At 44.7% G+C, this 12,309-nt stretch overlaps 1 protein-coding gene across 1 annotated transcript in view; it reads right to left on the bottom strand.

Moving 5' to 3' along the window:
* LOC126536677 (WD repeat-containing protein 17-like) overlaps positions 1 to 12,309 on the bottom strand; it is a 63,776-nt gene that overhangs the window by 19,047 nt on the left and 32,420 nt on the right. Inside the window, exons 13-18 of the mRNA XM_050183704.3 lie at positions 11,396 to 11,517; positions 10,909 to 11,037; positions 6,084 to 6,242; positions 5,435 to 5,499; positions 4,975 to 5,196; positions 3,782 to 3,881 (exon numbers count right to left, since the gene is read on the bottom strand). Of these exons, the coding sequence (XP_050039661.2) occupies positions 3,782 to 3,881; positions 4,975 to 5,196; positions 5,435 to 5,499; positions 6,084 to 6,242; positions 10,909 to 11,037; positions 11,396 to 11,517 (797 nt within the window). The remainder of the gene's footprint in view (positions 1 to 3,781; positions 3,882 to 4,974; positions 5,197 to 5,434; positions 5,500 to 6,083; positions 6,243 to 10,908; positions 11,038 to 11,395; positions 11,518 to 12,309) is intronic.

Below are 12,309 nucleotides of genomic sequence, written 5' to 3'. Positions count from 1 at the left end.
TCTTTCTTCTTACATTGGTTAGTTACCTGTTCTATTAACGATGGTGTTCCGTCGAACTCGTGATTACAGAAGAGGGCAAATGTAACGTTTGGACCGATTGCGTAGGTAATGTTAAATGGAGTCCTACTGGAGAGGTTGGAAGCAATTTCGGGCTATTCACTTTCACTTATATAAAAAATATAAGTTTGATTAATCAAATCTGTAAATTATAAGCAATAAAATTAACAATAAAAATGACACTCAGGCACGTACAAGCTCTAACGCATATACGAGAGGGAGAATAAGAAACGCGAAAAAGGTGAACTGCATAAAATCGTCCCTAGTATTTTTGAGCACATGTCCGTACTTTAACCTCACTGAAAGGTATCATTTCAATACTAGTTCAAGTACCGTCCCATGTGACAACGGATGTCCGGAGCAATAAGCTTGTAACGTAACTTGCCTCGAATGAGTGACTTCATTCTGGCTAAAGTAGGCAAGGAGAGCAACTAATTAAGTCACCGCCTCCTTTACAACGGCGTGTTAATTTATAAAATGACGAGTGACAAAATGAAAGCATTAGAACAACAAGGCCGTTTAGCTGATATGAACAGACATCTTTTTTTGCATAAAAACGGAAACGATAACAAAGAAACAAGAGAAAAAAGTGATAGGAGAGCAAGTTTTATAGTTCATGTGAGTTCAAGCCTTATAGTTAAAAAAAATTAAATTATGGGGTTTTACGTGCCAAAACCACTTTCTGATTGTGAGGCACGCCGTAGTGGAGGACTCCGGAAATTTCGACCACCTGTGGTTCTTTAACGTGCACCTAAATCTAAGTACACGGGTGTTTTAGCATTTCGCCTCCATCGAAATACGGCCGCCGTAGCCGTCAAGCCTTATAGTTAAAGCCTCCAAAATACGCTAACGAGAGTTTCAACTTTGTCAGTGTTACTTATGGGATTTGTTGATGTGCCCGTTGGTCTTAAGTGATGGTATAACAGCATGGAAAGAGCAGTCGAGTTTGACAAGACGGTGACCTTTAGTCAGTCTTTATTCGCCGTAAAACTTCATTTGGGCCTAGTTGGTACATAATTATGAACTTAAACTTACAGCGCAAACACCTAAGAGGGTGTTGATAGTATCGACACCTTTTTAAAAGAAAGAGGCATGAGTATTTCATACGCAAAGACAGCCGTACTTCCTTTCACTAGACGACAGATAAATAATTTCCAACTTACACTTAATGGGCAAAATTTGATGTTTGTGAAAGAGCACAAATTTCTTGGAGTTATTCTTGACCGCCAGCTAACATGGGCATCACACATCCGCGCAATTGAAAAGCAGACCAATGCAGTAATAAACGTACTTTGGCGACTCGCCGGCACGACGTGGGGGGGGGGGGGGGGGGATCAGTCTCTTCGCTACTACAAGTTCATAACGCACTCATAAAACAAAAAATTGCTTACTCGGCCCCTATTCTCCATGGTTTGTCACAAACTTCTGAGGAACGTCTTCAACGTTTACTAGCAAGGGGGCTACGAGTGTGTCTTGGGGTTCCGCAGGCTACCTCGAGTTCTTTAGTAATTGCTGAAGCTCGTCACCCACCATTTCCAGTCATACGAAGGGTTGAAACATGCCGACATATTTATCGGATCTTAACCCAACACGAGAATCATCCATTAAACCTCGCGCTCACCGAAAGAAACAAAAGCAAAATTCACGACGTTGTTCGAGAACAAAGCATTATTATCAAGATTTGAATTATGCAAAGTGGATGTTAGTTACCCTCCCTGGATGTTAACATGCCCTAAAATAGAATTATCGGTTGACGGTTTTATATCAAAGAGAGACATGTTCATAGTAGCCGCACAGCAACTGGCACTCTTCCAAATTTACTCATTATATCCCCAGTACATCCACGTTTATACAGATGGTTCATGTCATAAAAATTCCTCGACTTCAGCATTCGTCATTCCACATTTAGCACTAGAGCAAACATTTAAATTATCCCGGGAGACATCTTCCACCATGGCAGAACTATTTGCAATCCTGTGTGCTTTGCGTTTCATAACGTCAGAAAAACATTCGCAAAAATGGGCTATCTTTAGCGATTCGCAAGCCGCTCTCACATTACTGCAGAGCAATAAGAAAAATTCTTTGAACACTTCGCTATTGTATGAGACGCTCAAAGAACTTACAAAAGCAAGCGCAATGAACCATGTAATTGCATTTCAGTGGATACCTGGGCACTGCAATATTCCTGGTAATATTGCAGCGGAGGCAGCTGCGAATCGAGCGCACAATAACGCAGAGACAACCAATCTTCCCCTATTGCGTAGTGAAGTCCGTCTGATCCTGAGACAGATTTCTTGTCGCCTCAGCGAAACTACCTGGTTTGACCAGCAAACTAAAAACTCGGAGTTATACTCTTTAGACCCATGTATAAACTTATCAATGCCGGAAACTCCAAGAGACAACAGAAAATTTGAAACATTGGTACACCGGCTGCGTCTTGGTACTGCATTTACGAAACACTTCTTGCACAGGATAAAACGTATCTCTAGTCCACAGTGTTCTTGTGGCCATCCAGACGAAGATGTGCATCATCTTCTTCTCGAATGCACGAAATACAATACACAAAGAACGGTACTGCAAGCTAGTTTGTTTTTATTAGACAGAAGACGATTCACTCGTAAAAAGATACTTGGCCCATGGCCAACTGCGGGCCTTCAAAAGAGAGCACTTCTTGCTCTGAAAAAGTTTTTAGAGGACGCCAACATTTTGAGAAAATATTAAGTATCAGATGATCCGAATACGCTAAATGAGTTACATAAACGTTGTTCATGGTTCATAATTGGTTTATGGGGTGATCGCATCTTTTACGCAATATGTTTAATTCTGTTCTGTACTTGCAGTGTATTACACGTGTTGTGTGTTTTGGCTGTTCAAAACATCTGACTTTATATATGCGTACGTGGACTGAACTAGTGCACAGAACTTTGCGACTCATGTACTGCTGGACTGTATATTTCTTATTGATCCGGTGTTCTACTGAGTGATACTTTGTGTCGCTATTCTTCCTTTGTACGCAAATTTGTTTCGTTTGTCAAGTGACAAGGAGTAGCCGGTGCCACCATAAAGGCGCCAACCTCTCCTAACATGCACTTCAATAAATAAAAAAAAAGACGGACCACAAAAGGAAGATACGACACACACTGGCGCCAGTGTGTGCCGTATCTTCCTTTTGTGGTCAGTCTTAGTTTCAGTTTAAGTTCAGAATCTACTCGCTGTGTTACACATTCACTATCATGCGCGAGAGTATCGAAACGACTATACAAGACGTACTGAAACGATTTAGAGAAAGGAAAAGAAGCAAACTGGCAACTTTGCCTTGCAAGTGGCTGCATTTTGGCTTATTGAAACGTTGAAAGAAACGAAAAAGAAAGAGAAAAATGACATCCGTCCAAACTGGAAGGTCTTAGATAAGTGGTTTTAAAAGAGCGATATAGGACATTTTTCGGGCCCACGACTAAGATGTCCTGGGCTGAGGAAGAGAGAGAGAGAGGGATAACATTTGTTGCAGCCGACAGCAACTTTTCTTGGTCAGCTTAGAGATAACATAATGCGAAATGGGAGACTGCAGTTGCTATCATAATTTTACCTCAGAATTTGCATGTCTTCTAGATGTGCCGCCTACATAGCTCTTACCAGCAGGCCACGTACTTTCGTACGTTTGAACGGCTTGACACGAAGCCGCGAGTAAGGACGTTCGAAATTGAGAGTTAATATAAAGACATACCCGGACGTCATCGACAGCCAAGTGACAACAGGCCGCCAGGGTAGGTGTTCCTTCCAAGAGGTACTTCTCAGAGATATCTTGAGTGCAATTTTGTACAAGTCTGGAAAGGTAAGTACCAGGCATTATGAAACCACGACCTCGCATATGTCTACATGTTGCGGGATCAGTCATGGGATGCGACAATATTAAACGCTATGACCATGACGTCCTCGAAAGTTTTACATCAAGTCGCAGTTGAGTATATGTCCACGACTGTGAAGCGAACACGTGGCTTATGCATGCCATTGTGGGCACTTTACCAGAGGTACCTGTACTTGACCACGTGTAGTCTGTTGTCGCGATTTCACGACATACCATATCCGAGCCCACAAATCTAAAGGGAACGTCTAAACGAAAGAAATCCAAATTTTGACGTCATGTATGATGATTCAGCAAAATGTGCCAGCGTGTCGTCATATATGGCACGGAAAACGACGATTTGCGCATGCTGCTTCCGAGGGTGAATAGACCAAGAAACTCGTGCATAAAATTCAGATGCATATATTGAGGCAACGATCTCTGCAATACTCAGTTTCACAGACTCATGAGATGCGAGACGGTTCCCCTGGTAAGTTTGTCCTGTGCGAAAACATGGGAATATACAGGCACTGTATTGTGCTAGAATGCAGTTCATGTATTATTTAAACGAGTCTACAAATCTCACCCGGGGTAGCGAATGGTGGGAGTAATTTTGGGTGCTCGCGCATTGGAATCGATTTCTACTGCAATTGGAATCTATTTAATCATCATACCTTGCTGGTGAAGCAGCGCACTGACACGGACAGAGTGAAGACAAACAAGAAAAGACGACACTCGCCGCTTTCCTGTGTGTCTTCACTGAGTCCGTATCAGTGCGCTGCTTCACCAGCAAGGTATGATGATTAATCACCAACTAGCCCAACTTTCACATTACTGGAATCTGTTTCTACAGGAAAAAGGAAATCAGGTAATGAGAGGTCAACTTCTAACCACAAAATAATGTGGCCCTTGTTAGAAAGCTACTAACTATGGTCAGGTGTTTGAGACTGCGTTCGAGACCGTGCTTGAAACTTAGCGGATGATGCCTCAACGCAGGAGGACACGTGACCAAGGGACGCAGGCATTCGTACGATCGCGCTCCTGACTGCGTGACTTCAATTGGGTGACGAACTTACTTTTCAGAATCGCTGGCTTCTTGCGACTGGCCATCTGCGGACATATCACCTTGGTTGCTGCTCTCGGAGCATGGCGCCTGTCTCGTGGCCAGAGCTAGAACGTAGGCGTTGTGGGCCTGTCCCCTGGTCCTGTGAAATACTGTGAGATCTGCTACGTTGCCTAGCGCCAGCATCAAGCCTACGGCTTCCGACCGATCTTCGCTCACAAGGAGATCGCACCTCCTGCAGGTATTAAAAAGTAAAAAAAGAACGGTCAAAAATGGAGCACAAGTAAAAAAAACGTATCGATTACAGTTCCAAAACTAAGTCATCGAGTACTCCTTCTGACGAGATATTTGATATCTGCATGTCTAAGTACTGAATGCACTCTTTTCTGAGAGGTTATTTGTTTAGCATGGTAGAAATAATGACTTAAACAATGCAGGTTACTAGTGTCGCTATACGGAGCTGGCATGATTACCTCTTTGCTAGGTGGCGCCAGTACTGGTAAGATACTCCCGGGGCTAAGGCAAGGGCCTCGTTCCACTGCAACGAAAAAAGCAAAATTTTCCTTTTCCCGAAAGGGAAAAAATCGCTGGAACAAGTCCTCAATGTAGAAACTGCATTCAGGTCATACAGGACAATGTTAAAAATTAAATTGTGGGGTTTTGCGCGCCAGAACTACGATCTGATTACGAGGCACGCCGTAATGGGGACTCCAGAATAATTTCGACCACCTGGGGTTCTTTAATGTGCACCTAAACTTAATTACATAGGTGTTTTCGCATTTCGCCCCCATCGAAATGCGGCCGCCGTGGCCGGGATTCGATCCCGCGACCTCGTGATTAGCAGGCCAACACCGCATATTGGACAACGTTGGGTTGGATTAGAATGAAGAATACATACTAAAGATTTAAAAATCATGGCGCGCATGCATTTCTTTCATCGGGGTCGTAACATTTAGTGCACTTAAATGCGTTTTAAATATTTATGTGGCCAGCCATCTAGATGGTACTGTCTCAAGGAACGAATTTCAAGAAAAGTTTGATAAATTGCTCCCATTAAAAATAAATTGCGACGCGGCGTGAATCAAGCAATGAATGGAAATGGCACAAAGGATCTCAACTTGCCGCTCCTAGTTCGGCGAGGATCTCGCAGTACTTGCGCAGGTTCCCCGTGGACAGGTAGAGCTGCGCCGCCTGTTGAAGAGACTGCTCCCGGCTAGGACCACCGAGGCCCGTGCCACCGAACCGGGTCGCGGTGACGAGCTCCAATTCGCGTGCCTTCGACTGCGCGCATGTTGAAGTCACGTAATTGCTGGGGAGTTCCGAGACTAAGCACTATCGTCACATCACAGGTTGCAAAAATATAGTGCATCAGCGTGCGAGGCACGTGATGGTAGTTCACTGCAGCACTATACATTTTCAACGCGGTTGCGAATTACGCTTTGTTGCGCTGAACGCTTTCAGTGCTTGGTAGAGAAAACAAGACCTTTGAGGTGTCACATCGCGTACGTGGGCCCAGAACTCGGATTCAAAGCTGGAAGCCAGCGGATGCTCGGAAAGTTAATCGTGTTTCTGCGGTATATGATACACAGTGAAGGACATTTGACGCAAAGAGGACACTAAGAAAAAAGGAAGACACATTGGCGATACACTGGCGGCACTTCCAAATTACTTAGGGTGCACACCCACGGATAAATTCGATAAACTACGCATGAGCACACTAATCGCAACTCTTGAGACAATTAGCGGTACAATAAGGTTATCTCCGATTCATGTAACAGGAGCAATGCATCACTTATAGACCGATGCTTTTGCTTTTTCTTACTTAGTACGCTTCCATTAACTCAAGTGCGAACTCATTATACACGGTGCCACCGCTAGCCTACATTGATGACGTCATGTCAATGAATGGGTAAACAAGTTGTGCAGTAATAAGCAGTGTTGATTAATCAGGTTGGAGAGAGAGAGAGAGATAAAGGATGCACGGAAAGGCAGGGAGGTTACGCAGAGGTAGTTCCGGTTAGCTATTCTGCACGGGGAAAAGGGTAGGGAAATAAAAATAGAAAGGGCGGAAGAGGAAAGATGGAAGGTATGTGACAAATGAGCACAAACGCTGTAACGATGTACGCTATAGAGCAGTAGCGGGTGGCGCTCTCTATGAAGGCTCATGGAGCGCAGGAATCTAAGTAGCGCAAACAAAGTCTTCTGTGCGATGTTTATCGGGGAACACTGGCCTACAACTTTTATTGCCGATAGTGGCCTTCACTGCTCCAGCACTCTGCCCATCACTTGCCTCTCGGCAGATAATGTGTGCGAGCGTCTAATCACAGCTGCTGTGTCGCACATGGGGCTGTTGGCCATTCCAACAAGGCAGGCGTAAATGTTTCTAAATGCGACGCCTAGCCCCAAGCGCCAACACATGGCCTGTTCACGTCGTGGTAACCCGGGCGGTGAATGTAGCTGCATATCCGGAGACAATGAACGTAGACGACCCATGGTGAGAACGTTCCTGTCCCCCCGGGGCAGCGTACAGTCATGGGACATCGATCGCAACCCAGTCTCAGTGTCGATTAGCGAAAGCGGAATCAATACACTATAACCGCTTTCCTGTGCAAATTGGGTGGCTTTATCGGCGTGGCCATTCCCGCCCATATTACTATGGCCCCGACGCCATTGAATGATTATGTCATGCCCCCTTGTCATGGTTGCGATGATAGGTCAGTCGAATATTTAGGCCACTTCATTGAGTCCGTTGAGCATTACGCTTTGTGTGCATTGAATGGCTGCCTTGGAATTACAGGAAACTGTCCATTGTTGCGTTGGCTCCCGATTGATGAAATCTAACGCAGTGTTGAGTGCAACAAGCCTCTGCAGCCATCGATGTGCTCAGACAATGTTTTCCGCTTCATTGCTTCAAAGTTCGCAGGGAGGATTAGTGTAGCAACAAAGATGAGTATTAAATTCTGGGGTCTTACGGGCCAAAATCACGTTACGATTATGAGACACCCATGTTCGAAGAGTTCGCATTAATTTTGATCGCAGGGGGTTCTTTCTTAGGGTACTTCACGTGCTTTCTGGAACCTATCTATCTATGTTTGCTTGTTTGTATCTAACCCTTTTCATGCCTACCTGGGTCGCTGGGTAGTCTGGTCGACTGGTTAGTGTATCAGCATGCTGCGCTGAAGTAACAGTGTTCGAAAATAACCGTCGGACCTGCTTGTGTCCCTGGGTATGTGGCAATGTGTGCATACGCTCGTATGAGCCGCACTTCGACGAACCTCTTTCACGCCGACATGGCTTCCTCTATAGGTATGGAACTGGGGTGGCTGTTCGAAGAACCTCTTTGACGCCGACTTCGGTATGTGCCACTGGGTCTGTGCTGGTCTTCAATGAACCTAGGGATTCCAACTTAGGTCACTGTGTGTGGGCCAATGGGTGTGTACCCTCTTAAATGAACGTCTTAATTGACGCCAACCTGGGTAACTAGGTATGTACCACTGGTAGTGTGCAGCTCTACAATGACGAGAAAAAAAATGTCTTGAATTCTCCGATACTGAGCCGAATCGAGCCCATGTCATAAGGGTTCCTCTAGGACCGCAACCCGACGCTTTAGCAGGTTGCGGCACGAATTCATTGAGTATGTGCCGCTTTTCAACTACTGTCTTTTACGCCAGCGCTTTAGCGAGTTGCGTCATGAATTCACTGGATATGTTCCGCTCTTCGCTGAACCTCTCGCCAACTTGGGTCTCTGATTATGTGCCACTGACCGTGTGGCAAGCAAGGGAACCATTCTCGGCGATCGCAGGCACCGGTACGCCGTGCTTCTCGTCTTCAAGGTCACGTCCGGGTTTCTCGGCAGTGCTACCAGATGGCGCAGCGTGTCCAGAAAGGAGCGTGAAAGAGGAGACTGGTTGCCGCATGACGTGTTTCTCAGCGTTCGCATGCACCAGCGCCACGCATTTCGGAGGCCACGTGCAGGCTATTCGGCAGCAGCGCCTGATTGCTCAGAGTGTTCTTAGGGATGCGCGAAAGAGGAGTCCCGCTGCAGAACACGCCTCATACATAAGTCGTTTCGACGGTGGCAAATACCTTGTGTCACTGTATTGATTCAATGCTAATGCATTACCATAGAAACTCATCGTGAGATGGGTTCCATCAATTTTTCGTTCAAGTGCGATACTTTCCTTCAGAAGAATAGTTTACGTGTTTTGTTGTTGTAAATACGTATTTGACTATGCTGCTGTGTTGATTGCTGTCAAGTGATGAAAAGGGGCGCCAGTCAAGCTGCTCTAAAAAGTGTACAGTACAACCTGTGATTAGGAAGACGAGGTAAAAGCAGCAGATTAGAGCAGCTTGACTGGCGCCCCTTTTCAACACTTGACAGCCATATATATATATATATATATATATATATATATATATATATATATATATATATATATATATATATATATATATATATATATATATATATATGTGCCATTTATGAAAGAAGTATTATCACAAAAAGCTTCTGGAAAACGAAAAGTTGGTAATGAGATTTCCAATTCTGATATTTAGACACCAAATTTGCATTTTGACTTCGGTTTATATTGGCCAGTGCGTTTGCTCGGATGATGTGTCATTGCGTCTTAATAAATGCCGAGTGTGACAGGACCACTTCGGCACTACTGCACAACCGTATAGTACGGACAGAAACGTCAGCGTTACAATGTTTTCGTTTTAGTTATTACCAAGCTCTTGCTTTACCTATGATTATTTTTCGCACACCACAATGTGTCAAAGCAACCATCTTGCGTAGCGGGCGTACAGCCACTACACGATAACGTGCTGCGGAGGGTCATACATGCATTCAGCGATTTGAAAAATTAAGACATGGTATAGAATTACTATTGAATTATTTTCTCCACGTTTACGCATTCTGCGTGGTGATTAATAATCATCAACTATGCACGCAGTGCCCTAATAGAGAAAATTCAACTTTACTTCCTGCTCCCTGAAAGCAGAGAAATTGTTTTTTATATTGATATGTGCATGACGGACTGCACAGTGCGATCGATGGACAGCAGGGTTCACCTACTATACAGATTGAAGCGAAAGTAACGTTCGCTTGAACTCTGGCAGCCCTGCAGCCAAATGATAGGCTTACTACAAGTCATATGCGAAACGCAGCAGTTGGTAGCTTGAAGCTTATTACGATTTTGACAATAAAAGCTTATCATGGCGCCGGAGCAAAAGGTGAGACTAGGCACGCCTGACTAGGCTCCTGGCGCCACGAGCACAGCAAACAACAGTGCAAAAAATATGTATACATATATACACATAATACACACATATATACATACTAATACATATATGCATATATACGAATGACACAATTATACATACAATAAATCAATGCAGCACAATAAGTATAAATAATGCAAATGAAGAAATAAAGTTCGTACAGAAAGATACAGAAAGCCCAAAGCCAAATGGAAGCAAAAAGTCTTGCAAAGCATGAAATTGCATATGAGTCGAAAATGAGGCAAATAAATTGGAGAAAAGCAGGTGTCAGTTGTCGAAAAAATACTGTTTCGATCTTTTTCTGAATATTTAAATGGTTGAGGAATCTTGAATGATATCAAATAAAGCATGCTCATCATTAAGTAAATTAGGAATCTGCCTATGAACAGTATACCGGAGATGGTTCAGTGTTTGGAAATAAGATATCGCGATTGCTTTGCTCCTCTACAAAAAAAAGCAGCTACGTTGACGCTACGCATTTTTTATTCACCACCGGGGGCACGCAGAGATAAATAATTACGCTTCAGATCGGTTAAAGCAACAACCACTGTCCGCGTAGCTTCTGTTGCTACCAGGCATGTCAAGAACAAAGCACTTGCTCTGCGCGCAGTGCAGCAGGGGTAGGTAATCGAGAAGGAATAATGGGAGAGCTGGCGGCACTCACCGCTTTCATTTTGACGAGATGGCTGCGGTGGAGCAGCAGTGAATCCTTGTACGATTCGGACACTTGGGCGTCCTCTCCTTTCGCGACTATGCTCAATAGATCCCAGAGGTTACCGACTCCCGGTGGATCCTGCAGGCAGAGGAAAAGATGCTTCCATCCTGCCTGTAACTGTTTCTCTACAAAAGTGTGCAGCGCCGTGAAGTATCTCTGACGCCAGGGAATTCAGTTCGTGCACAAGAACGTTTGTCGACTGGACGCCACCCTAGCTGTGGCCAAACACACTCGACGACCGTATATACTATGTATGGATCCGAGGCGCCAAACAATAACGGGCCACTCCCGTGTTTGAAGATGTAGGCATCTCTCGAATGTATACTGCCACATTGGCCGGCGCCAAACATTTCTACAATGCTGCACGCATATTGCGAGACAGAGGGCACGAGACGCTGTGGTCTTATATTTCGTCTCACTGGGTCTATATACTCACGCAGAAAAAGGTGGACCAAGCCCTGAGCGCGGCTTCACCTCGGGAAGACATGTGGGCGTTCTTCAGCTGCCTGGCCGCCGAGCCACATAGCACCTCCTTGCCTCTGCCGAGGGGCTGCTCTCCTGACCGCAACCGGAAAAGGGCCGAGCAACAGAGGAGGTGAGATTGGTAGGAAAACAACGCTGACTTACGTTAAGAGCGCGCCCGCTTGTTGTCCCTCTTTGGCTTTGTTGACCGCCAAGCTGATACGAATATTCAAGAAAAACTAATTTCCTGAACCGAAGCGTGTGCGCGATATTTGCAATGTAGCTACATTTCCCGAAGAGAGCGACAAACTAGACTTATGAATACACCTGCGGTTGGCCTATAGGCCATTGTCAGCATTTGACCTGCTGCTAGCAATATTTGTAGGGTACATCCATTCATCCATTCATTGATTTAATACTCTCAACCCTCTACTGGGGGTCATTACATTCTATACGAGTACTTTTGATCGAGTGGTTTATGTCCTATATCTCAAATAATTTCTTTCTTCCTATATGAGGACCATATGTTGTGGGAAGGTCAGCCACGAAGATCAACATTTTCAATACTATCAACTATGTCATTCAAATCAATAGTTACAGAGGATGCGAGAGCAAGTAAATAGCGGAAGCCGTGCGGAGCTTCGCACCATGTAGGACAGCAACATAACTAATAAAGCGACAAATGCAAAAAATGCAAGAAAGTGTTCAGATATGAAGCAAAAGTTTTCGAACTGCAATTTACACGTTAGCTTTTCTTAGCCCTCCAACCTCATCGCGAGTCATACAGCTTCGTCAACTTCTCCATGTTACTGCCGTGCTTTGCACGACATCCGATGGATCAGCGCGGAAAGCGATTTAAAACGGGACTGGGGTTGCTCACGAGTGTCC

The sequence above is a fragment of the Dermacentor andersoni genome, chromosome 4 (genome assembly GCF_023375885.2).
Source record: "Dermacentor andersoni chromosome 4, qqDerAnde1_hic_scaffold, whole genome shotgun sequence".
NCBI lineage: Eukaryota > Metazoa > Arthropoda > Arachnida > Ixodida > Ixodidae > Dermacentor > Dermacentor andersoni.
Note: the sequence above shows the minus strand (reverse complement) of the source record. Positions and strands in the feature narration are given on the sequence as shown.